The 27,315-nt window shown below is 46.4% G+C and overlaps 1 protein-coding gene and 1 long non-coding RNA gene across 2 annotated transcripts; both read left to right on the top strand.

The window, feature by feature from the left end:
- Window positions 1-8,508: 8,508 nt before the first annotated feature.
- LOC109771538 (type-5 thionin) lies at window positions 8,509-9,643 on the top strand. The gene is made up of 3 exons (XM_020330232.3): window positions 8,509-8,815; window positions 9,136-9,207; window positions 9,306-9,643. Exons 1-3 carry the CDS (start codon window positions 8,596-8,598, stop codon window positions 9,407-9,409), a joined length of 396 nt encoding a protein of 131 aa, XP_020185821.1. The 5' UTR covers window positions 8,509-8,595; the 3' UTR covers window positions 9,410-9,643.
- Window positions 9,644-12,285: 2,642 nt separating this feature from the next.
- LOC109771536 (uncharacterized) lies at window positions 12,286-13,336 on the top strand. Its single transcript, XR_012187959.1, has 3 exons — window positions 12,286-12,558; window positions 12,943-13,020; window positions 13,119-13,336. It is a non-coding gene; the product is annotated as an uncharacterized lncRNA (long non-coding RNA).
- The last annotated feature ends 13,979 nt before the right edge of the window (window positions 13,337-27,315 follow it).

Here is a 27,315-nt window from a genome sequence, read left to right as displayed (position 1 = left end):
TGCACTTTTCCCTCTACGGGACGGCGATGGGTGTGGCAGTGCGGCGCGTGGCGAATGGTAGCACAGTGGTGGTGTTGGTAGGCGTCGTTGGCGTGCTTTGGTCGCGGTTGCACGGGCAGCAGACTAGAGCGTTAGTTGGCGGCGAGGTTGGCCTCCGTCGACAGCGCGGATGCGAGGCGGTTGCTGCATTGTGGCTTCAAGAGTCCTCGTAGTAGTGGTGGTGGTGGTGTCAACACCTATGCAGGCAGCCCTTCATGGTGTTGTGGAGGCCGGGGCGTTTCTTTTTTCCTTCTGGTTTGGTTCGTCGATGTTGATGTTTGCAGGGGCCTGGCCCCTACCTTGCTGGAATTTTATCTATTTATGGGCCTAGCCCAGTAATAATTTCAGAAATTCCTAATAAATCCTAAAGGCCCATTTAGCCCATTCGTGCAAGGCAAGGGACACTACTAAAGTTTAGCCCCACATTGCCAGTTTAGAGGGAGTTGGACCTCTTTATGAGGGAGGTTCTTTCCCCATTTGTATGAGTATGAGAACAAGAGGGACATCCACGCGCGCTCCTCCTCCGTCGCCCGCCACGCCTCGCCACGGGTTGCGGGAATGAGCCAATGTCTAAATTTTTGCCACGCACTAGGGTATACGAAAGGTCACTCGGGAGCTGAAAAGTTTTTGCTGTAGTGGATATTGAATACGAATGCTGCACCCTTCGGCTGCTATCTGTTCGTTTCATCTCCCTCGTCCCCTTCAGCTCCCGACGCAGCCTCTCGCCTCCTTCTCTTGCGCCTATAAAAGGGAGGTCGCTCCTCTCAGAGAGATGTACCAAACTCATTCTTCCTCTCGCCACCGGTTCCTGAACACTGTGCTGCTGCTATGATCTTCCTAATCCCGGCTTGCGGCATGCACCGCAGGTCGGGACAGTAGGCCTCCCAAACCGCACCTCTTTGAGTCCTGTACGGGAGAAGGATGATAAGGTTTTTGGGGAGCGCTCTGCGCGACTACTGACTTCTTCGTCACGGACACCCCGGACTCCGACGACTACTTCCCCGACGTCGACAACCTCCTCCACGACATGGCTACCGAGGACACCGACCCCAAGTCTAGTGCTACTGTTGCAGCTGCCGTCCCGTACGTGTTCTTGTTTTTCCTGTTAGAGGTTCTGCCACAGTTCCTTGTTCTAGTCCTTGCCCTACACATGATAGGTTCTACTTCATATATGCTACTTGGTCTACTGTCTACTCTAGAGATGTTCGGTTCTAGTTTATATTTGCAGATGTTATCTACCTTCTCTTTGTCAAATCGCATGACTTGCTTTATCTCTGTTACTTTAGTCATGCTTTATCTAGTATTTCCGTTAATAAAATCATATGGTAAATTGCCAATATTTCCAACAATCCAAAAACCTTATTATAGGCAATTTACACCAAGTGGTTTTGCTGCTTCCATGAGACCTCCTATGTTTGAGGGTATCCACTATAAGAGGTGGCGCGTGAGAGCAGTCTTATGGTTTCAAACCATTCTTGGCAAACCTGAAGGAGATCTTGATGCTCAACAGGCACAAGCTTTTTAGAAAATGGATACTCTGTTTAAGGCTGCTTTCTTGAGTGTTCTTGGTGAGAACATAATTGATGCTTATGCGTCAATTGATAATGGAAAAGATATGTGGGATGCACTTGAGGCCAAGTTTGGGGTCTCGGATGCTGGCACTGAGCTGTACATCATGGAGCAATTCTATGGTTACAGGATGACTGAAGAGCGCTCCGTGGTTGAGCAAGCTCATGAGATACAGTCATTTGCTAGAGAACTTGAGCACTTCAGTTGTATGCTACCGGACAAGTTTGTTGCCGGAGGTATCATCAATAAGCTTCCTCCTTCATGGAGGAACTTTGCTACCTTACTGAAGCATAAGAGGCAGGGGTTTTCCGTTCCGGATCTCATTGGCACTCTTGATGTGGAAGAAAAGGCGAGAGCAAAGGACACACGTGCTCGAGGTATTGAGGGAGGATCTAGTGCCAATCTGGTACAGAAGAAGAACTTCCAGCCCCACAAGTTCAAGAACAAGGGCAAGTTTGATGGTAAAGCAAAGTTTGATGGGAAGAACAAGGCTATGCAACACACGAACTTCAAGAAGAAGAATGACAAGAAGAAAGGTGCTTGTCATGTGTGTGGGGATCCTGATCATTGGGCTCCTAGTTGCCCTAATCGCTATGACAAGCGTCATCCTGGGAAAGGCGGCAAGACCGCTAATGTTGTCATTGGAGACACTGACATAAAGGATGCTGGGTATGGTATATTTCCCACTATTCTTTCAGTATGTCATTCTCCTGATTGGTTGATTGACACGGGTGCTAATGTGCATGTATGCGGTGATATTTCCATGTTTTCGTCTTATCAGACCGCAGGGACTTCAACCGTGTTGATGGGCAACGGTTCAAGTGCTTCTGTTCGTGGTGTTGGCACGGTCGATCTGAAGTTTACTTCGGGGAAGATCGTGCGGCTGAAGAACGTGCATTATGTCCCCTCCGTCAATAAAATTTTTGTTAGCGGATCTTTTCTGTGTAGAGATGGCTACAAGCTTGTCTTTGAGTCGAATAAATTTGTAATATCCAAGTATGGAACCTTCGTTGGTAAAGGCTATGAGTCAGGAGGCCTGTTTCGTTTAGCCTTATCAGACGTTTGCAATAAAGTTGTTAAATATTTGCAACAATAGTGAATCAAATGTGTGGCATTCACGTCTTTGTCGTGTTAACTTTGGTTGCATGTCGCGACTAGCGAAGTTGAACTTAATCCCTAGTTTCACCACTGTCAAGGGATCTAAGTGTCAAGTGTGTGTGCAAGCTAAGCAACCTCGTAAGTCTCACACGACTGCGGAAACGAGAAATCTTGCACCACTCGAGCTCATACATTCAGATCTATGTGAAATGAATGGTGTTTTGACAAAAGGTGGAAAGAAATATTTCATGACATTAATTGACGACTCCACTAGATATTGCCGTGTGTATCTTCTGAAATCTAAGGATGAGGCTTTGAACTTTTTCAAGATCTATAAAGCTGAAGTGGAAAACCAACTTGATCAAAAAATCAAGAGGCTTAGGTCCGACCGTGGTGGAGAGTATTTTTCCAATGAATTTGATGCTTTTTGTGCGGAACATGGTATAATCCATGAGAGGACGCCTCCCTACTCACCTCAGTCAAATGGGGTGGCCGAAAGAAAGAACCGTACTCTAACTGATTTGGTTAACGCCATGTTAGACACATCGGGTCTCTCCAAGGCATGGTGGGGGGAGGCGATATTGACGGCATGTCATTGTCCTAAACAAAGAGATAACTCCATTCGAGGAATGGGAGAAGAAAAGGTTAAAACTCTCTTATCTGCGAACATGGGGTTGTTTGGCGAAAGTCAATGTTCCAATTCCAAAGAAGCGGAAGCTTGGACCAAAGACTGTGGATTGTGTTTTCCTGGGATATGCTTTTCATAGCATTGGCTATAGATTCTTGGTTGTAAAATCTGAGGTACCTGACATGCATGTCGGTACGATCATGGAGTCGAATGATGCGACTTTCTTTGAAGATATCTTTCCCATGAAGGATATGTCTACCTCGTCTAATCAGGAGATGCCTAGTTCATCGAATCAGGAACTAGTTACAATTACCGAACCTGCCATTTCGATGGAACACTTTGAAAACTCTGTGGAGGAGAACAATGAAGTTCCTACTAGGAGCAAGAGACAGAGGATTGCAAAGTCCTTTGGTGATGATTTTCTTGTGTATCTCATAGATGACACTCCCAGTTCTATTTCAGAGGCCTATGCATCTGAAGATGCTGACTACTGGAAGGAAGCGGTTCGTAGCGAGATGGATTCCATCTTGGCGAATGAAACTTGGGAGATAACTGATCGTCCTTATGGGTGCAAACCTATAGGATGCAAATGGGTATTCAAGAAGAAGCTTAGGCCTGATGGTACTATTGAAAAGTACAAGGCTCGGCTCGTGGCTAAGGGTTATAACCAAAAGGAAGGTGAAGACTTCTTTGATACTTACTCACCTGTGGCTTGACTGACCACTATTCGAGTTCTACTTTCACTAGCTGCCTCACATGGTCTTCTCGTTCATCAAATGGATGTTAAGACTGCTTTCCTAAATGGAGAGTTGGATGAGGAAATTTATATGGAACAACCAGATGGGTTTGTACTAGATGGTCAGGAAGGAAAAGTTTGCAAGTTGCTGAAGTCTTTGTATGGACTCAAGCAAGCACCCAAACAGTGGCATGAGAAGTTTGAAAGAACTTTAACCGCTGCAGGCTTCGTTGTAAACGAAGCTGATAAATGTGTGTATTATCGCCATGGTGGGGGCGAAGGAGTTATTCTTTGCTTGTATGTTGATGACATACTGATTTTTGGAACAAATCTAAATGTTATTAAGGAGGTCAAGGATTTCCTATCTCGTTGTTTTGAGCTGAAGGATTTAGGAGTGGCTGATGTCATTTTGAACATCAAGTTGTTGAGAGACGATGATGGTGGGATTACATTGCTTCAGTCTCACTATGTGGAAAATATCTTGAGTCGCTTTGGCTATAGTGACTGCAAGCCCTCTCCAACACCATATGATGCGAGTGTGTTACTTCGAAAGAATCGAAGAATTGCTAGAGATCAATTGAAATATTCTCAGATTATTGGCTCGCTTATGTACTTAGCCAGTGCTACAAGACCTGACATCTCTTTTGCTGTTAGCAAACTGAGTCGGTTTGTCTCAAAACCAGGAGATGTGCATTGGAAAGCTCTAGAGAGAGTTTTGCATTATTTGAAAGGCACTGCGAATTATGGAATTCACTACACTGGGCACCCAAAGGTGCTTGAAGGGTATAGTGACTCAAACTGGATCTCAGATGCTGATGAGATAAAGGCCACGAGCGGTTATGTATTCACTCATGGAGGTGGCGCTGTTTCTTGGAAGTCTTGCAAGCAGACCATCTTAACGAGGTCAACAATGGAAGCAGAACTCACAACACTAGAAACAACTACGGTCGAAGCAGATTGGCTTCGCCGGCTCTTGAATGACTTGCCGGCTGTTGAGAAACCTGTACCGGGTATCCTTATGAACTGCGACAATCAAACTGTGATCACAAAAGTGAGCAGCTCAAAGGATAACATGAAGTCATCAAGACACGTTCAGAGAAGGTTAAAGTCTGTCAGGAAAATGAGAAACTCCGGAGTTATTGCATTGGATTATATCCAAACGTCTAAAAATCTGGCAGATCCTTTTACTAAGGGTCTATCACGTAATGTGATAGATAATGCATCGAGGGAGATGGGTATGAGCCCACAATATGAGTTGTTCACAGTGGTAACCTATTCTTTGTGATCGGAGATCCCGTGAATTAGATGTGGAAGACAAGCTGTTGATCAACTGAGAGGAGAGTATCCTTACTATTAACAATACCACTCCATGAAGATGCAATACTCTCCTAAAACTGTATGGCAGGTTGATGTATATCTTAATGTGTTCTAAGTGGCTCATTTAAGCAGAGATGTTGTCCTGCAGAACATCTTTTGAAGAACACACCTATATGAGTCTGATTGTTAAACGTCGCAATCTATGAGAGTAGGGTTCTCTCTAGTAAACTCATGAAAGGTCTCGGAGTATGACGCATAAGCTCCACCCGCGGGAAGACCCACGGTAGCCACGTATCGGTCAAGGCTTTATGTGAAGCTAGATTCGCAGAAAACTTGTAGTTCAAGGCCCAGTCCACTGTTCAAGTTGCTTACTAGTGTAGCATAGAGTTCTAGGTGGAAGTTCAACTTAACAGTCTCCACTGCAGTACCGGTATATAAAACAGTGTTTTGGAACTAAAGGCAAATTCTATGTGGCTCTAGGATCTTGGGGGATTGCTGGAATTTTATCTATTTATGGGCCTAGCCCAATAACAATTTCAGAAATTCCTAATAAATCCTAGAGGCCCACTTAGCCCATTCGTGCAAGGCAAGGGACACTACTAAAGTTTAGTCCCACATTGCCAGTTTAGAGGGAGTTGGACCTCTTTATAAGGGAGGTTCTTTCCCCATTTGTATGAGCATGAGAACAAGAGGGACATCCACGCGCGCTCCTCCTCCGCCGCCCGCCCCGCCACGCCTCGTCACGCCGCGGGTTGCGGGAATTAGCCGATGTCTAAATTTTTTCCACGCACTACGGGTATACGAAAGGTCACTCGGGAGCTGGAAAGTTTTTGCTGTAGTGGATATTGAATACGAATGCTGCACCCTTCGGCTGCTATCTGTTCGTTTCATCTCCCTCGTTCCCTTCAGCTCCCAACGCAGCCTCTCGCCTCCTTCTCTTGCGCCTATAAAAGGAAGGTCGCTCCTCTCAGAGAGATGTACCAAAACTCATTCTTCCTCTCGCCACCGGTTCCTGAACACTGCGCTGCTGCTACGATCTTCCTCATCCCGCTTGCGGCGTGCACCGCAGGTCGGGACAGTAGGCCTCCGAAACCGCACCTCTTTGAGTCCTGTACGGGAGAAGGGTGATAAGGTTTTTGGGGAGCGCTCTGCGCGACTACTGACTTCTTCGTCACGGACACCCCAGACTCCGACGACTACGTCCCCGACGACGACTACTTCCCCGACGTTGACAACCTCCTCCACGACATGGCTACCGAGGACACCGACCCCAAGTCCAGTGCTACTGTTGCAGCTGCTGTCCCGTACGTGTTCTTGTTTTTCCTGTTAGAGGTTCTGCCACAGTTCCTTGTTCCAGTCCTTGCCCTACACATGATAGGTTCTACTTCATATATGCTACTTGGTCTACTGTCTACTCTAGAGATGTTCGGTTCTAGTTTATATTTGCAGATGTTATCTACCTTCTCTTTGTCAGATCGCATGACTTGCTTTATCTCTGTTACTTTAGTCATGCTTTATCTAGTATTTCCGTTAATAAAATCATATGGTAAATTGCCAATATTTCCAACACCTTGGATCAGAGGGGGCGAGGCATAAGACTCTGGGCGAAAGCCTTGTTCTCAGTCGGGGGTCGTTGCCGGTGATGTTGGCGCCCATGGGCGTCCTCCTCCTCTTGGAGATATTGTCGAAGAGTACTTTTTCACACTGATCTGTGGCTGGTCGGCGAGGACTGGCATCGGAGGCTAATGGCTAGGATTGATCTATCCCAATGTTTGGTGGGGCGGTCATGTGTGGGTCTATGCGAAAGCTTATTGATTGACGGGGGTCGATGCCGGTGACAGCGGCGTCTTTAGGCATTGTTTTTTCTTCTTGAAGTCATCTTCGAAGATCTTGCTTACTATCGCTCTGGATTGTGGTCATGTTAGATGGTGTTGGCATGTTTGTGTTGGTGTCGGTGTTGGCTCATGTTGGTTTTCAGCCTTGTTTTTCATTTAAACCGGTCAAAGTAATTTACAATGGTGCATTTAGTGGACGTGTAAACAAGGTAGGATTGTTCTTCGTAAAAGATAGTATTACCGGTTTTAAAAGTTTAGAATGCAACTTGTTTGGTTTTAAAGTTAAAGGACTAAATCTAGATTTTGCCAAGAGTTAAAAGACGAAAAATATATTTTTCTCTTATAAAGTTAAAGATAGGAGTAGTATAGGGGGAAAGACAAGGCTCTAGTTTACCTGTCATATAAAGCCATGTATCTGCACACGAAAAACTTCCCGCGCCAAGCGTGATCAGCAATCTACAAATCTTGCACACGAAAAACCAACGTGACATTGGGCACACGTTGTTTGATATACATCGCCAGCTCAAACCTCAAAGGCATGCACATGTGTACAGCAGAGAGATGTTTTTCTGGCATGCACGTATCGTTCCCAACAAAAAAAAAGGTATTTCGGCGGCATATAATACGGCACTTCCCCTCTATTCCCAGGCACACAAGTCATTTTGACAAAAAAAAATGTATTTTGTCCAAACCCCGCCCCATATATAGTTGCATGCTGGGACAAAATAGGACCTGCTAGAGCGAAATCGGATTTTAAAGTTTCAAAAAAAAAATCTAAACAAAATGTTCTTATGCCATAAAATACTCTACATTCCGTAGTTATTGCACATCTAAGTGACTCAATCAAACTAGAAAGAAAAAGAAAAAATATTGAAAAAAAATGCTTGCACGAATCTTAGAATAATATCAATGATATAGGATTTAGATGTGCAATACTTAGAGCATATCTAGATGTGCTTTAGCAAAACTGTACTTTATTTTGTTTGTGTACCTCACGTCAAAAATGTATTTCATCGTATATTTTTTTATAGAAATGCAGTTAAAAAAAAGCGCCGGCTTGCACGTAACATCCTACTGGATAGCTTCGCGCAGGTCACAGCATTGTCACCGTCTTCGGCTCCGGCCAACTTTGTCCGCGCGCCATCGATCCAACTTTTTGCCCCGTGTGGGAGAAGAAAAGACACTATGGCCCCGGTGTGCTTTGGTTTCACGTGCAACAACCAGTACTCATCTAGGCACTCCCACGACCATCATCTCCTAGTATAAAAATCCCTACCAGGAGCCATGGAACTCACTCTAGTCTCATCTGTCCTTCAACCAGAAGCCCCCATTAATACTTGTGCCTTCTGCAAGAGAGCCCGGCAACCATAGCCATGGGAGGAGGCCAAAAGGGTCTGGAGAGTGCGATCGTGTGCCTACTGGTGCTGGGGCTGGTCCTGGAGCAGGTGCAAGTAGAGGGCGTGGACTGCGGCGCAAACCCCTTCAAAGTGGCCTGCTTCAACTCTTGCCTTCTCGGTCCTAGTACAGTGTTCCAGTGCGCAGACTTCTGTGCTTGTCGACTCCCCGCGGGCCTGGCCTCTGTACGCAGCTCCGGTAAAGACAGACAACTCGCTACTTCTAATTTATATACTATCTCCTTTTCAAAGTAGATGTGATCCTAAAAAAGTGTAATGTCAAACTAAAAAAAATTCCAAGTTTAGCTATTAATACAATAAACTATTCTGAATTTGTTAGTTCATATTTGTATGATAAGATTTGACATGAAGGATTTTTCATTATACTAGAAAAAATCTACCAAAAATTGTTGTGAAAACAGCTAATAAAGAATGAATGATAGAGGCCATCCCATACACAAAACATCGACATATTGTAACGGAGGAATTGTTTATCTCAGATCTACTTCGTTTTGGCAGATGAACCAAACGCCATTGAGTATTGCAGCTTGGGATGTAGGTCTTCCGTGTGTGACAACATGATCAACACAGGTAAATAAAATCCATCTGAGTATATTTATATTTCATTTGTACATGCAAACTAATTGAAAAGTTAGTTCTTGACGCATACTATCCTATTTTGGCACCAGCTGACAACAGTACTGAAGAGATGAAACTCTATGTGAAACGCTGCGGTGTTGCTTGTGACAGTTTCTGTAAGGGGGATACTCTCTTGGCATCCCTTGATGACTAATAATGCATATGCTTGGTCTTAGATTTCACAGGTCAAAGTTATGTCTCACCATCGTGTTCAATAAAACAGGATCCCATTGAGAGTATCCAAACCAGTGTGTCAGTTTGTTTATGTGCTTGTGTGTATTTTCTTTCGTTGCTCCAATAAAAGATATCATGGTGGATGTCATATTGATGCCTGCTTGATGTACTGCCATGACTGAGATATAATAATATATGTTGTATCCTTTTCCTATGGATATAAACTCTATGAGCATATGCCTCAAGAGATATTCTTTGGTCTTTGATTTATTTATTTTAGGCTTGACCTCAAGTTGTTTGATGTCTGTGATGTAAACCGTGAAATGGATCTTGTTTTCCGCATTTTCAGTGAACACTTCTCTGCAGTATTCTGTTGATGTGCAGAGGGTTACCTCCTTTTCGAATATTTAGTTGATATTTATGGCATCGATCAAACAAGTCCAGGCTACTACTTCAGATGAAACCGCCCATTTTCTGCAATATTCAAGGACATGTTCGACGCATAGAAGTAACTGCCCTAGTCCCAAGTCAGATGCATGTGTCTAGCAGTCCTCCGTATTTTCACCATGTCTCCGTCTACCATTAGCTGATAACTAGTCGCTTGCGCTTAAACGGGCGGACACTTTTGATATATATTTATCCAAAAGCTTGTATAAATTAGAATTGTTGGGGAAAAAAGATGTTCTATTAGTTTAACAATTTTTTAAATACATGATTAACATTATTTTAAATGTACAAGTGTTGATATCTATATTTTTTGTATACATCAAGAGAATAAACATTTATTTTATATATGTTTAACATTTCTCAAATACATGATTAACATTTTTTCAAACACGTGTTTTTGAACATTGTTGTTCGCATATGTATTAAACAGTTTTTCAATTACGTGTTGAACATTTTTTTCAAATGCTATCACCATTTTTTAAAAGTTGCACAAACATTTTTTAACACTGCACAATTTTTTTCAAAAAATATATTTTGATGTCTACAGTTTTCATACACCATCTATATTTTTTATATACATCATAAAAAATATACACGTTTACCATTTTTTCATATATATGTTTTGATGTTTATTTTTTTTTCATAAATGTTGTATATTTTACCTATACATTAGAAACATTTTTCTATACATGTTTTGAATAAGAAATTATACTAGCATCGGGTTTCTCAACATAATTCTAACTTGGCTTTATGTTTTTGAAACCAAAATAGTTAGAACATACATGTCTCATTTGAGACCAAATGTAAGCTAAGTATGAAACAAGCAAATCCATTCATTTCATTTATATATATATTTTAAATAAACCAATCGGGACGACTTTGATTGCAATAATAAGTCACTATCGGTCACTCTAAATGGCACAACATGTTGACCGATATGCTTTGTAACAATCTTACTGCTAACAAATAAATTACCCTTCTTCATTGGTCTCTCAAGATTGTTTATAAGATTTTTTTTTCTAATAGATGCATCACCAACAAAGTTATGACCACATCTTAATATAGGTCATTACTTGCTAGACATCTCTTCAAATAGGTTGGGAGAGCATAATGATTGCATGACTTGAAAACTATCTTGCTCCACTTTTGGATGACCCCCCAACGCCTTGTCTTCATCTTTTTTCTTGATTGTTTGCATAATTACTTTGAAGATCTTTGTCAACCAAACTTTGTTCGGCTACTTGTTGTTGTCATTGAAGCTCGTCAACTTCTATGGCACGGAACTTATAGGGCAGGAAGTAGGTTTCATTAACTTCAGAAAAAAAACAAGCATGACTGTTTTGTTATGTTTTCCATGCCCTTTCTCAATAATGCTTGCCTCTTTGGATTTGATGGATTTAGAATATATACTACTTAATTCGGCTTTTTCAGCCGAAGCATTTTCACGTTCCGAATCCTTCTTTTCATTGATTCTACTAAGTCACAATGCTTCTTTTATTTGAGTCAATTTTTTTCTGTTTGTTCCTGGCCCACGACCGAGTCCGCGAGCAGCCCACGGTCCGACGTCTTGGACAGTGGCACTACTTAGCGACTCGTCAATTAATCCGAGATTAATTAACCATTTCTGACTAGCAAAAATAAGCTTCGGCTCGTTCCCGCAACTCGTGGCGCGCACATGTTGTGACGAGGCGAGGCTTGCGGAGGGGGAGGAGCGCGCGTGTACAACTCCTCTTCCCAAGCTCCCAATCAGTGAGTGCTCCCGATGGCATGTAGTAGAGCATCTCTTATAAAATGGTCTCACAGTCACTCTACTAGCAGTATGATACTATACTAAACTTCCCACCATTTGCCATGCATCTAAATGGGCCTTAGAGACTAACCAAGGATTATTGTCTTATATGGGCATAAGCCCATCTATAATCCAACATATTTAAAACCAAAGTTTTTTTTTCAAAACCATGTTATCCTTTGAAAACTTCAAAAATACCGAGCTGCCAAATGCAGCCCGATCTTTTTAGAGATTTCAATATGGAATATATATGAATGTATATGGACGTATTTTAAATATAGATTCACTTATTTTGCTTTGTATGTATTTTATCTTAAAATCTCTAAAAAGACTTGTATTTAGAAATGAAGGAAATACTAGAATGTAGTAAAAAAAAAAACGCGCCGGCGTGCACGTAACATCCCTACTGGATAGGTGCGCCCAGGTCACAACTTTGTCCGTGCGCGCCGTCGATCCAAATTTTTTATCCCGTGTGGGAGAAGAAACTATGGCCCCGATCTGCTTTGGTTTCACGTGCAACAACCAGTACTCATGTCCACACTCCCACGACAATCATCTCCTAGTATAAAGATCGATACTAATAGCCATCCAAATCTAGCCTCAGCACTCCTTGAACCAAATCCCCCATCATTACCTGTGCCTTGTACAAGAGAGCCCGGCAGCCATAGCCATGGGAGGAAGCAAGAGGGGTCTGGGGAGTGCGATCGTGTGTTTACTCGTGCAGGGGCTGGTCCTGAAGCAGGTGCAACATGTAGAGGGCGTGGATTGCGGCGGGAGCATCTTCTAAGTGGCCTGCTACCATTCTTGCCTTCTGGGTCCTAGTACAGTGTTTCAGTGCACAGACTTCTGTGGCTGTCACCTCCCCGCTGACTTGGCCTTTGTACGCAGCTCCGGTAAAGACACACAACTCACTACTACTTTTTATTTATACTCCCTCCGTCTCATATACTAATTACCGCTCAATCGGATCTATCTAGCACCAAAATACGTATAAATACATATGTTTGAGCGACAATTGATATGCGACGGGGTATATACTACTCTCTCTGTCCCATTGGGACGAAGGAAGTATATACTATCTCTTTTTTGAAGTAGACATGATCCTAAAAGAGTACGGTGAAATTATATTTTTCACAAGTTTACCCACTAACATAATATAAACTATCATTAATTTGTTTAGATGATATTCGTATGATCATATTTGCCATGAATAATGTTTCCATGAACCCAAAAAGTAGTTGTGAAAATACCTAATACAGATCTATTTCGTTTTGCAGATGAACTAAACACCATTGAGTATTGCAGCTTAGAATGTAGGTCTTCCGTGTGTGACAACATGGTCATGGTCAACATAGGTAAATAAAATCCATCTGAATATATTTATATTTCATTTGTACATGCAAACTAATTGAAAAGTTAGTAATTGGCGAGCACTATGTTTTTTTGGCACCAGCTACCAACAGTGAAGAGATGAAACTCTATGTGAAACTCTGCGGTGATGCTTGTGATAGTTTATGTAAGGGGGATGCTCTACTGGCATCCCTTGATCTTGATGACTAATAATGCATATGCATGGTCTGAAATTTCACAGGCCAAAGTTATGTCTCGCCTTCGTGTTCAATAAAACTGGATCCCATTGAGAGTATCCAAACCAGTGTGTTAGTTTGTTCATGTGCTTGTGTCTATTTTCTTTCGTTGCTACAATAAAAGATATCATGATGAATGCCATCTTGCTGCCTGCTTGAGATATAATAATACATGTTGTATCATTTGCCTATCAGTACAAAAAAAAAGACACATCCGTGACATTTTGGGCCGAACAATTTTTTTTCTGTCATACATATGACACTTCTATGACGATAATTATGACAAAACCCGGTATCATCATAGATGTGGTGGGCTCCTACTTCTATGACAAAAAATCATGACAGAAAATGAACTTTTCGTCTGGGCGGGCCGGAGACGCAGCTGCATGACATTCTTTGGGCCATCCATGACGGAAAAAACCGTGGTAGAAGCGAGGGCGAGGAAAATTTCGGGGAGTTTCCGGTTACGGTGGGAGGTCGGGGGCAGAGCGATGCGCGTTTCTCTCGTACACGTACGCGTGTGTGTGCGCGAGGCGTTGGCTCTAACTGAACCCGAGCGAGGCGTTGGGCTCTAACTGAACCCGAGTGATTGCACTGCAGGCTACGCGTTACTGAATCCGAGCGATCGATCGATGGCTGTTACCTGAACCCGATCGAGCGATCGATCGTGTACATGCTACGTGTGCGCCTCTACTACGATACGTGCGCACCTCCACATCGACCAGTATGTACGTACACGTTCGCGACCAGAATGACAATGCTACGTACGCTTCGATCAGGTGGGTCCCGACTGTCAGGCACTTCCTTGCCTGCGAAGATGTAGCTGGTGGGTCCCAGCAGTCAGGGGGGCGAATCATTTTTTTTGCCCGGACGCACTTCCTTGCGTGCGAAGATGTAGCTGGTGGGTCCTAGCAGTCAGGGGGAAATGTTTTTTTCGCGAAATACAGTGGCCTGTCCGGTGGGTCCCAGCTGTCAAGTGGAGGAATCATTATTTTCCGCGTAATAAGGAGGCACTTCCTTGCTGCGGCCGTGGACCCAGCTGTCAGCCTCTCCACGTACACTCCACGTCCGATGGAAGTCGTTCCTTGACCACGTTGACCACGCCGCACCGAGAGCACCAGGGCGGTGGACGACGGCGAGGCCTAGGAAGGGGATGACGGGGAGCCGGGGAAGACGCGGCAGTGGAAGCCCGCGCGGAGAGGAGTACGAGGGTTCACTGGTTCGGCTGCGGTCTGAGGCTGCCGTCGCCGCAGGGCCTGGCCAGCGGTGGGAATAGTAGGGGCGATGAGGCCTCCGCGGCAGCACAGCCGGCCACGGGAGGCAGGAGCATGCGGCACGACCGGCGCTGCTTTGGGCGGCTGGAGCAAGAAGACCAGAGGTTGAAGAAGCACTACGGCCGTTGGATGGACATCGTACGGTCACTGGAGCTAGAATCGTTCATATTGACTAAAGTTGACAAAGGCCCTGTCCCAGTCAACTTAGTAGGCCCACAAGTCAGCCTCCCACCATGGTGGGTCCCAGCTAGCAGGGGGAGTATTCATTTTTTTGTGCGTAATAAGGAGGCACTTCCTTGCGTGCGAAGATATAGCTGGTGTGTCCGAGCTGTCAGCGGCGGTAACGTTTTTTTCGCGAAATACAGAGGCCCTTTCGGTGGGTCCCTGATGTCAGGTGGAGGAATCATTATTTTGCGCGTAATAAGGAGGCATTTCCTTGCGTGCGGCCGTGGACCCAGCTGTCGGTCTCTCCACGTACAGTCCACTTCAGATGCATGTCGGTCGTTGACCAGGCCGCGCCGAGAGCACCAGGGCGCTGGACGACGGCGAGGCCTAGGAAGGGAACGACACGGAGGCAGGGAAGACTCGACAGTTGTTTCCCACGCGGAGGGGAGTACGACTGTACGAGGGTTTACTGGTTCGTCTGCCGTCGCCAGAGAATAACAGCAGGTGTGGGTGAGAAGAGGGATGGCTAGGCCAGCGATGGGAGTACGGTGGGGCGGTGAGGCCTGCGCGGCAGCAGAGCCGGCCGCGGGGAGGAGGGTGCAGGCAGTCCCGCCGGCGCTTGTTTGAGCGGCTGGAGCAGTAAGAGCAGAGATTGAAGAAGCACGACGGCCGTTGGATGGCCATCCAACAGTCACTGCTTGTGTGTCAACCTTTTTTTAGGAAAGTCTCAAATCTGTGGAAAATAGCATACAGCCCATCTGCCATTATTTCTAATAATTTACAGCCCATTTGCTAATTATTAAGGATTTTTTTGGAGCCCATATTCTTTTGTTAACATTACAGCCCATATTGTGGCCACGGTTAAAAAATTATACGAAATTTTGCATATTTCGGTGCGGTCCGAACTGTTTTTAATCCCGAAATTTCGACTCACATTCAAACTGATTTTAAAAATAAATGTATATCAATATAAAATCAAACAAATTCTCCATGCATAAAAATTAATGTAATTTAAAATCTCGAAATGAAAAAAAAAGATATTTGAAACTAAATGCCGGTTTGATGTGTTTTAAAAATGTACAGCCTATTTCTCATTACTGATGGGCCATTTTCTTGGCCAGCCGAATGAAAGCTTTTCTCGTCTTGAAAGATTTGCAGCCCAACAGGCCTGACAAAGCGACTTACTTGGCAAAGCACAAAAAAACTGGGTTGTGGCCATGCACCCAGCTGTCAGCCTCTCCACGTACAGTCCACGTCCGATGGAAATCGTTCCTTGACCACGTTGACCACGCCGCACCGAGAGCACCAGGGCGGTGGACGACGGCGAGGCCTAGGAAGGGGACGACGCGGAGCCGGGGAAGACGCGGCAGTGGAAGCCTGCGCGGAGAGGAGTACGAGGGTTCACTGGTTCGGCTGCGGTGTGAGGCTGCCGTCGCCACAGGGCCTGGCCAGCGGTGGGAATAGTAGGGGGCGGTGAGGCCTCCGCGGCAGCACAGCCGGCCACGGGAGGCAGGAGCATGCGGCACAACCGGCGCTGCTTTGGGCGCCTGGAGCAAGAAGACCAGAGGTTGAAGGAGCACTACGGCCGTTGGATGGACATCGTACGGTCACTGGAGCTAAAATCGTTCATATTGACTAAAGTTGACAAAGGCCCCCATCCCAGTCAACTTAGTAGGCCCACAAGTCAGCCTCCCACCATGGTGGGTCCCAGCTAGCATGGGGAGTATTCATTTTTTTGTGCGTAATAAGGAGGCACTTCCTTGCGTGTGAAGATATAGCTGGTGGGTCCGAGCTGTCAGCGGCGGTAACTTTTTTTTTCACGAAATACAGAGGCCCTTTCGGTGGGTCCCTGATGTTAGGTGGAGGAATCATTATTTTGCGCGTAATAAGGAGGCATTTCCTTGCGTGCGGCCGTGGACCCAGCTGTCGGCCTCTCCACGAACAGTCCACTTCAGATGCATGTCGGTCGTTGACCACGTTGACCAGGCCGTGCCGGGAGCACCAGGGTGTTGGAAATATGCCCTAGAGGCAATAATAAATGGTTATTATTATATTTCTTTGTTCATGGTAATTGTCTATTGTTCATGCTATAATTGTATTGTCCGGAAATCGTAATACATGTGTGAATACATAGACCACAACGTGTCCCTAGTAAGCCTCTAGTTGACTAGCTCGTTGATCAACAGATAGTCATGGTTTCCTGACTATGGACATTGGATGTCGTTGATAACGGGATCACATCATTAGGAGAATGATGTGATGGACAAAGACCCAATCCTAAGCATAGCATAAAAGATCGTGTAGTTTCGTTTGCTAGAGCTTTTCCAATGTCAAGTATCTTTTCCTTAGACCATGAGATCGTGCAACTCCCGGATACCGTAGGAGTGCTTTGGGTGCACCAAACGTCACAACGTAACTGGGTGACTATAAAGGTGCACTACGGGTATCTCCGAAAGTGTCTGTTGGGTTGGCACGTATCGAGACTGGGATTTGTCACTCCGTATGACAGAGAGGTATCTCTGGGCCCACTCGGTAATGCATCATCATAATGAGCTCAATGTGACTAAGGCGTTAGTCACGGGATCATGCATTGCAGTACGAGTAAAGAGACTTGACGGTAACGAGATTGAACAAGGTATTGGGATACCGACGATCGAATCTCGGGCAAGTAACATACCGATTGACAAAGGGAATTGTATACGGGATTGATTGAATCCTCGACATCATGGTTCATCCGATGAGATCATCGTGGAACATGTGGGAACCAACATGGGTATCCAGATCCCGCTGTTGGTTATTGACCGGAGAGGCGTCTCAGTCATGTATGCATGTCTCCCGAACCCGTAGGGTCTACACACTTAAGGTTCGGTGACGCTAGGGTTGTAGAGATATGTGTATGCGGATACCCGAAAGTTGTTCGGAGTCCCGGATGAGATCCGGATGTCACGAGGAGTTCCGGAATGGTCCGGAGGTGAAGAATTATATATAGGAAGTCAAGTTTCGGCCACCGGGAAAGTTTCGGGGGTTACCGGTATTGTACCGGGACCACCGGAAGGGTCCCGGGGGTCCACCGGGTGGGGCCACCTATCCCGGAGGGCCCCGTGGGCTGAAGTGGGAAGGGAACCAGCCCCTAGTGGGCTGGGCGGCCCCCCCATGGGCCTCCCCCCTGCGCCTAGGGTTGGAAACCCTAGGGTGGGGGGGGGGGGCTTCCCACTTGCCTTGGGGGGCAAGGCACCCCCCTTGGCCGCCGCCCCCCATCTAGATGGGGTTTGGCCGGCGCCCCCCTCCCAAGGGGCCTATATAAAGGGGGGGGGGAAGGAGGGCAGCAACATCACAGCCTTGGGCGCCTCCCTCCTCCCCTGCTACACCTCTCTCTCTCATAGAAGCTCGGCGAAGCCCTGCCGGCATCCCGCTACATCCACCACCACGCCGTCGTGCTGCTGGATCTCCATCAACCTCTCCTTCCCCCTTGCTGGATCAAGAAGGAGGATACGTCGCTGCACCGTACGTGTGTTGAACGCGGAGGTGCCGTCCGTTCGGCACTCGGTCATCGGTGATTTGAATCACGGCGAGTACGACTCCGTCATCCACGTTCATTGGAACGCTTCCGCTCGCGATCTACAAGGGTATGTAGATGCACTCCTTTCCCCTCGTTGCTAGTATACTCCATAGATGCATCTTGGTGAGCGTAGGAAAATTTTAAAATTATGCTACGATTACCAATAGTGGCATCAGAGCCAGGCCTATGCGTAGTTACTATGCACGAGTAGAACACAAAGCAGTTGTGGGCGTTGATGTTGCCAATTCTTCTTGCCGCTACTAGTCGTATCTTGTTTCGGCGGTATTGTAGGATGAAGCGGCCCGGACCGACCTTACACGTACGCTTACGTGAGACAGGTTCCACCGACTGACATGCACTAGTTGCATAAGGTGGCTAGCGGGTGTCTGTCTCTCCTACTTTAGTCGGAACGGATTCGATGAAAAGGGTCCTTATGAAGGGTAAATAGAAATTGGCAAATCACGTTGTGGTCATACGTAGGTAAGAAACGTTCTTGCTAGAAACCTACAAACCACGTAAAAACTTGCAACAACAATTAGAGGACGTCTAACTTGTTTTTGCAGCAAGTGCTATGTGATGTGATATGGCCAGAAGATGTGATGAATGATATATGTGATGTATGAGATTGATCATATTCTTGTAATAGGAATCACGACTTGCATGTCGATGAGTATGACAACCGGCAGGAGCCATAGGAGTTGTCTTTATTATTTTGTATGACCTGCGTGTCATTGAATAACGCCATGTAAATTACTTTACTTTGTTGCTAAACGCATTAGCCATAGAAGTAGAAGTAATCGTTGGCGTGACGACTTCATGAAGACACAATGATGGAGATCATGGTGTCATGCCGGTGACGAAGATGATCATGGTGCCCCGAAGATGGAGATCAAAGGAGCATAATGATATTGGCCATATCATGTCACTATTTGATTGCATGTGATGTTTATCATGTTTTTGCATCTTATTTGCTTAGAACGACGGTAGTAAGTAAGATGATCCCTTATGATAATTTCAAGAAAAGTGTTCCCCCTAACTATGCACCGTTGCGAAGGTTCGTTGTTTCGAAGCACCACGTGATGATCGGGTGTGATAGATTCTAACGTTCGAATACAACGGGTGTTGACGAGCCTAGCATGTACAGACATGGCCTCGGAACACATGCAATACACTTAGGTTGACTTGACGAGCCTAGCATGTACAGACATGGCCTCGGAACACGGAGGACCGAAAGGTCAAGCATGAGTCGTATAGAAGATACGATCAACATGGAGATGTTCACCGATCTTGACTAGTCCGTCTCACGTGATGATCGGACACGGCCTAGTTAACTCGGATCATGTTTCACTTAGATGACTAGAGGGATGTCTATCTGAGTGGGAGTTCATTAAATAATTTGATTAGATGAACTTAATTATCATGAACTTAGTCTAAAATCTTTACACTATGTCTTGTAGATCAAATGGCCAATGTTGTCCTCAATTTCAATGCGTTCCTAGAGAAAACCAAGCTGAAAGATGATGGCAGCAACTATACGGACTGGTTCCGGAACCTGAGGATCATCCTCATAGTAGCCAAGAAAGATTATGTCTTAGAAGCACCGCTAGGTGAAGCACCAATCCCTGAGAACCGAGACGTTATGAACGCTTGGCAATCACGTGCTGATGATTACTCCCTCGTTCAGTGCGGCATGCTTTACAGCTTAGAACCGGGTCTCCAAAAGCGTTTTGAGAAACATGGAGCATATGAGATGTTCGAGGAGCTGAAATTGGTTTTCCAAGCTCATGCCCGAGTCGAGAGATATGAAGTCTTCGACAAGTTCTTCAGCTCTAAAATGGAGGAAAATAGTTCTGTAAGTGAGCACATACTCAGAATGTCTGGGTTGCACAACCGCTTGACTCAGCTGGGAGTTAATCTCCCGGATGACGCGGTCATTGACAGAATCCTTCAGTCGCTTCCACCAAGCTTCAAGAGCTTTGTGATGAACTACAATATGCAGGGGATGGAAAAGACCATTCCTGAGGTATATTCGATGCCGAAATCAGCGGAGGTGGAAATCAGAAAAGAACATCAAGTGTTGATGGTGAATAAACCACTAAGTTCAAGAAGGGCAAGGGTAAGAAGAACTTCAAGAAGGACAGCAAGGGAGTTGCCGCGCCCGGTAAACCAGTTACTGGGAAGAAGTCAAAGAATGGACCCAAGCCTGAAACTAAGTGCTTTTATTGCAAGGGAAGTGGTCACTGGAAGCGGAACTGCCCCAAATACTTAGCGGACAAGAAGGCCGGCAACACCAAAGGTATATGTGATATACATGTAATTGATGTGTACCTTACCAGTACTCGTAGTAGCTCCTGGGTATTTGATACCGGTGCGGTTGCTCATATTTGTAACTCAAAACAGGAACTACGGAATAAACGGAGACTGGCGAAGCACGAGGTGACGATGCGCGTCGGGAATGGTTCCAAGGTCGATGTGATCGCCGTCGGCACGCTACCTCTGCATCTACCCACGGGATTAGTTTTAAACCTCAATAATTGTTATTTAGTGCCAGCTTTGAGCAGGAACATTGTATTTGGATCTCGTTTAATTCGAGATGGCTACTCATTTAAATCCGAGAATAATGGTTGTTCTTTTTATTTGAGAGATATGTTTTATGGTCATGCCCCGCTGGTCAATGGTTTATTTTTGATGAATCTCGAACGTGATGTTACACATGTTCATAGTGTGAATACCAAAAGATGTAAAGTTGATAACGACAGTCCCACATACTTGTGGCACTGCCGCCTTGGTCACATTGGTGTCAAGCGCATGAAGAAGCTCCATGCAGATGGACTTTTGGAGTCTCTTGATTACGAATAATTTGACACGTGCGAACCATGCCTCATGGGTAAGATGACCAAGACTCCATTCTCCGGAACAATGGAGCGAGCAACCAACTTATTGGAAATCATACATACCGATGTGTGCTGTCCAATGAGTGTTGAGGCTCGCGGAGGATATCGTTATGTTCTCACTCTCACTGATGACTTAAGTAGATATGGGTATATCTACCTAATGAAACACAAGTCTGAAACCTTTGAAAAGTTCAAGGAATTTCAGAGTGAGGTTGAGAATCAACGTGACAGGAGAATAAAATTCTTATGATCAGATCGTGGTGGAGAATATTTAAGTCACGAATTTGGTGCACACTTAAGGAAATGTGGAATAGTTTCACAACTCACGCCGCCTGGAACACCTCAGCGAAACGGTGTGTCCGAACGTCGTAATCGCACTCTATTGGATATGGTGCGATCTATGATGTCTCTTACCGATTTACCGCTCTCATTTTGGGGCTATGCTTTAGAGACTGCCGCATTCACTTTAAATAGGGCTCCGTCGAAATCCATTGAGACGACACTGTATGAATTATGGTTTGGGAAGAAACCTAAGCTGTCGTTTCTAAAAGTTTGGGGATGCGATGCTTATGTCAAGAAACTTCAACCTGAAAAGCTCGAACCCAAGTCGGAAAAATGCGTCTTCATAGGATACCCTAAGGAAACTATTGGGTATACCTTCTACCTCAGATCCGAGGGCAAGATCTTCGTTGCCAAGAACGGGTCCTTTCTGGAGAAGGAGTTTCTCTCGAAAGAATTGAGTGGGAGGAAAGTGGAACTTGATGAGGTGATAGTCACCCCTTCCGAACCGGAAAGTAGCGCAGCGCGGGAAAATGTTCCTGTGGTGCCTACACCGACTGGGGAGGAAGTTAATGATGATGATCATGAAGCTTCGGATAAGGTTACTACTAAACTTCGTAGGTCCACAAGGACACGTTCCGCACCAGAGTGGTACGGCAACCCTGTCCTGGAAATCATGTTGTTAGACAACGGTGAACCTTCGAACTATGAAGAAGCGATGGCGGGCCCGGATTCTGACAAATGGCTAGAAGCCATGAAATCCGAGATAGGATCCATGTATGAAAATGAAGTATGGACTTTGACTGACTTGCCCGATGATCGGCGAGCCATAGAAAACAAATGGATCTTTAAGAAGAAGACAGACGCGGATGGTAATGTGACCATTTATAAGGCTCGACTTGTCGCTAAGGGTTATCGACAAGTTCAAGGGGTTGACTACGATGAGACTTTCTCACCCGTAGCGAAGCTGAAGTCCGTCCGAATCATGTTAGCAATTGCCGCATACTATGATTATGAGATATGGCAGATGGACGTCAAAATGGCATTCCTTAATGGCTTCCTTAAGGAAGAGTTGTATATGATGCAGCCGGAAGGTTTTGTCGATCCTAAGAATGCTAACAAAGTATGCAAGCTCCAGCGCTCAATTTATGGGCTGGTGCAAGCATCTCGGAGTTGGAACATTCGCTTTGATGAGATGATCAAAGCGTTTGGGTTTACACAGACTTATGGAGAAGCCTGTGTTTACAAGAAAGTGAGTGGGAGCTCTGTAGCATTTCTCATATTATATGTGGATGACATACTATTGATGGGAAATGATATAGAATTCTTGGAAAGTATAAAGGCCTATTTGAATAAGTGTTTTTCAATGAAGGACCTTGGAGAAGCTGCTTATATATTAGGCATCAAGATCTATAGAGATAGTCAAGACGCCTCATTGGTCTTTCACAGAGTACATACCTTGACAAGATATTGAAGAAGTTCAAAATGGATCAGTCCAAGAAGGGGTTCTTGCCTGTATTGCAAGGTGTGCAATTGAGCACGGCTCAATGCCCGACCACGGCAGAAGATAGAGAAAAGATGAGTGTCATCCCCTATGCCTCGGCCATAGGGTCTATTATGTATGCCATGCTATGTACCACACCTGATGTAAACCTTGCCGTAAGTTTGGTAGGAAGGTACCAAAGTAATCCTGGCATGGAACACTGGACAACGGTCAAGAATATCCTGAAGTACCTGAAAAGGACTAAGGATATGTTTCTCATTTATGGAGGTGACGAAGAGCTCGTCGTAAAGGGTTACGTCGACGCTAGCTTCGACACAGATCTGGATGACTCGAAGTCACAAACCGGATACGTGTATATTTTGAATGGAGGAGCAGTAAGCTGGTGCAGTTGCAAGCAAAGCGTCGTGGCGGGATCTACATGTGAAGCGGAGTACATGGCAGCCTCGGAGGCAGCACAGGAAGCAGTCTGGATGAAGGAGTTCATTACCGACCTAGGGGTGATTCCCAATGCGTCGGGCCCGATGACTCTCTTCTGTGACAACACTGGAGCTATTGCCCTTGCGAAGGAGCCCAGATTTCACAGGAAGACCAGGCATATCAAGCGTCCCTTCAACTCCATTCGTGAAAGTGTTCAAAATGGAGACATAGATATTTGTAAAGTACATACGGACCTGAATGTAGCAGATCCGTTGACTAAACCTCTCCCTAGAGCAAAACATGATCAACACCAGGACGCAATGGGTGTTCGATTCATCACAATGTAACTAGATTATTGACTCTAGTGCAAGTGGGAGACTGTTGGAAATATGCCCTAGAGGCAATAATAAATGGTTATTATCATATTTCTTTGTTCATGGTAATTGTCTATTGTTCATGCTATAATTGTATTGTCCGGAAATCGTAATACATGTGTGAATACATAGACCACAACGTGTCCCTAGTAAGCCTCTAGTTGACTAGCTCGTTGATCAACAGATAGTCATGGTTTCCTGACTATGGACATTGGATGTCGTTGATAACGGGATCACATCATTAGGAGAATGATGTGATGGACAAAGACCCAATCCTAAGCATAGCATAAAAGATCGTGTAGTTTCGTTTGCTAGAGCTTTTCCAATGTCAAGTATCTTTTCCTTAGACCATGAGATCGTGCAACTCCCGGATACCGTAGGAGTGCTTTGGGTGCACCAACGTAACTGGGTGACTATAAAGGTGCACTACGGGTATCTCCGAAAGTGTCTATTGGGTTGGCACGGATCGAGACTGGGATTTGTCACTCCGTGTGACGGAGAGGTATCTCTGGGCCCACTCGGTAATGCATCATCATAATGAGCTCAATGTGACTAAGGCGTTAGTCACGGGATCATGCATTGCGGTACGAGTAAAGAGACTTGCCGGTAACGAGATTGAACAAGGTATTGGGATACCGACGATCGAATCTCGGGCAAGTAACATACCGATTGACAAAGGGAATTGTATACGGGATTGATTGAATCCTCGACATCGTGGTTCATCCGATGAGATCATCGTGGAACATGTGGGAACCAACATGGGTATCCAGATCCCGCTATTGGTTATTGACCGGAGAGGCGTCTCGGTCATGTCTGCATGTCTCCCGAACCCGTAGGGTCTACACACTTAAGGTTCAGTGACGCTAGGGTTGTAGAGATATGTGTATGCGGATACCCGAAAGTTGTTCGGAGTCCCGGATGAGATCCGGATGTCACGAGGAGTTCCGGAATGGTCCGGAGGTGAAGAATTATATATAGGAAGTCAAGTTTCGGCCACCGGGAAAGTTTCGGGGGTTACCGGTATTGTACCGGGACCACCGGAAGGGTCCCGGGGGTCCACCGGGTGGGGCCACCTATCCCGGAGGGCCCCGTGGGCTGAAGTGGGAAGGGAACCAGCCCCTAGTGGGCTGGGCGGCCCCCCCATGGGCCTCCCCCCTGCGCCTAGGGTTGGAAACCCTAGGGTGGGGGGGGGGGCTTCCCACTTGCCTTGGGGGGCAAGGCACCCCCCTTGGCCGCCGCCCCCCATCTAGATGGGGTTTGGCCGGCGCCCCCCTCCCAAGGGGCCTATATAAAGGGGGGGGGGGAAGGAGGGCAGCAACATCACAGCCTTGGGCGCCTCCCTCCTCCCCTGCTACACCTCTCTCTCTCATAGAAGCTCGGCGAAGCCCTGCCGGCATCCCGCTACATCCACCACCACGCCGTCGTGCTGCTGGATCTCCATCAAACTCTCCTTCCCCCTTGCTGGATCAAGAAGGAGGAGACGTCGCTGCACCGTACGTGTGTTGAACGCGGAGGTGCCGTCCGTTCGGCACTCGGTCATCGGTGATTTGAATCACGGCGAGTACGACTCCGTCATCCACGTTCATTGGAACGCTTCCGCTCGCGATCTACAAGGGTATGTAGATGCACTCCTTTCCCCTCGTTGCTAGTATACTCCATAGATGCATCTTGGTGAGCGTAGGAAAATTTTAAAATTATGCTACGATTACCAACACAGGGCGGTGCACGACGGCGAGGCCTAGGAAGGGAACGACACGGAGGCAGGGAAGACTCGGCAGTTGTTTCTCACGCGGAGGGGAGTACGACTGTACGAGGGTTTACTGGTTCGTCTGCCGTCACCGGAGAATAACATCAGGTGTGGGTGAGTAGAGGGATGGCTAGGCCAGCGATGGGAGTACGGTGGGGCGGTGAGGCCTGCGCGGCAGCAGAGCCGGCCGCGGGGAGGAGGGAGCAGGCAGTCCCGCCGGTGCTTGTTTGAGCGGCTGGAGCAGGAAGAGCAGAGATTGAAGAAGCACGACGGCCGTTGGATGGCCATCCAACAGTCACTGCTTGTGTGTCAACCTTTTTTTAGGAAAGTCTCAAATCTGTGGAAAATAGCATACAGCCCATCTGCCATTATTTCTAATAATTTACAGCCCATTTGCTAATTATTAAGGATTTTTTTGGAGCCCATATTCTTTTGTTAGCATTACAGCCCATATTGTGGCCACGGTTAAAAAATTATATAAATTTTGCATATTTCGGTGCGGTCCGAACTGTTTTTAATCCCGAAATTTCGACTCACATTCAAACTGATTTTAAAAATAAATGTATATCAATATAAAATCAAACAAATTCTCCACGCATAAAAATTAATGTAATTTAAAATCTTGAAATGAAAAAAAGATATTTGAAACTAATATGTGTTTTAAAAATGTACATCCCATTTCTCATTACTGATGGGCCATTTTCTCGGCCAGCCGAATGAAAGCTCTCCTCGTCTTGAAAGATTTGCAGCCCAACAGGCCTGACAAAGCGACTTACTTGGCAAATCACAAAAAAACTGGGCTGTGGCCTCGGACCCAGCTGTCAGCCTCTCCACGTACAGTACTCTTCCGATGGAAGTCGTTCCTTGACCACGTTGACCACGCCACGCGGAGAGCACCACGGCGGTGGATGACGGCGAGGCCTAGGAAGGGGACGACACGGAGATGGAGAAGACGCGGCAGTGGAAGCCCGCGCGGAGAGGAGTACGAGGGTTCACTGGTTCGGTTGCGGTGTGAGGCTGCCGTCGCCGCAGGGCCTGGCCAGCGGTGGGAATAGTAGGGGCGGTGAGGTCTCAGCGTCAGCAGAGCCGACCACGGGAGGCAGGAGCATGCGGCACGACCGGCGCTGCTTTGGGCAGCTGGAGCAAGAAGACCAGAGGTTGAAGAAGCACTACGGTCGTTGGATAGACATCGTACGGTCACTGGAGCTAGAATCGTTCATATTGACTAAAGTTGACAAAGGCCCCCGTCCCAGTCAACTTAGTAGGCCCACAAGTCAGCCTCCCACCATGGTGGGTCCCAGCTAGCAGGGGGAGTATTCATTTTTTGTGCGTAATAAGGAGGCACTTCCTTGCGTGCGAAGATATAGCTGGTGGGTCCGAGCTGTCAGCGACGGTAACGTTTTTTTCGCGAAATACAGAGGCCCTTTCGGTGGGTCCCTGATGTCAGGTGGAGGAATCATTATTTTGCGCGTAATAAGGAGGCATTTCCTTGCGTGCGGCCGTGGACCCAGCTGTCGGCCTCTCCACGAACAGTCCACTTCAGATGCATGTCGGTCGTTGACCACGTTGACCAGGCCGCACCGAGAGCACCAGGGCGGTGGACGACGGCGAGGCCTAGGAAGGGAACGACACGGAGGCAGGGAAGACTCGGCAGTTGTTTCCCACGCGGAGGGGAGTACGACTGTACGAGGGTTTACTGGTTCGTCTGCCGTCGCCGGAGAATAACAGCAGGTGTGGGTGAGTAGAGGGATGGCTAGGCCAGCGATGGGAGTACGGTGGGGCGGTGAGGCCTGCGCGGCAGCAGAGCCGGCCGCGGGGAGGAGGGAGCAGGCAGTCCCGCCGGCGCTTGTT

Source organism: Aegilops tauschii, chromosome 1, assembly GCF_002575655.3.
Source record: "Aegilops tauschii subsp. strangulata cultivar AL8/78 chromosome 1, Aet v6.0, whole genome shotgun sequence".
NCBI classification, from domain to species: domain Eukaryota; kingdom Viridiplantae; phylum Streptophyta; class Magnoliopsida; order Poales; family Poaceae; genus Aegilops; species Aegilops tauschii.
Note: the sequence above shows the minus strand (reverse complement) of the source record. Positions and strands in the feature narration are given on the sequence as shown.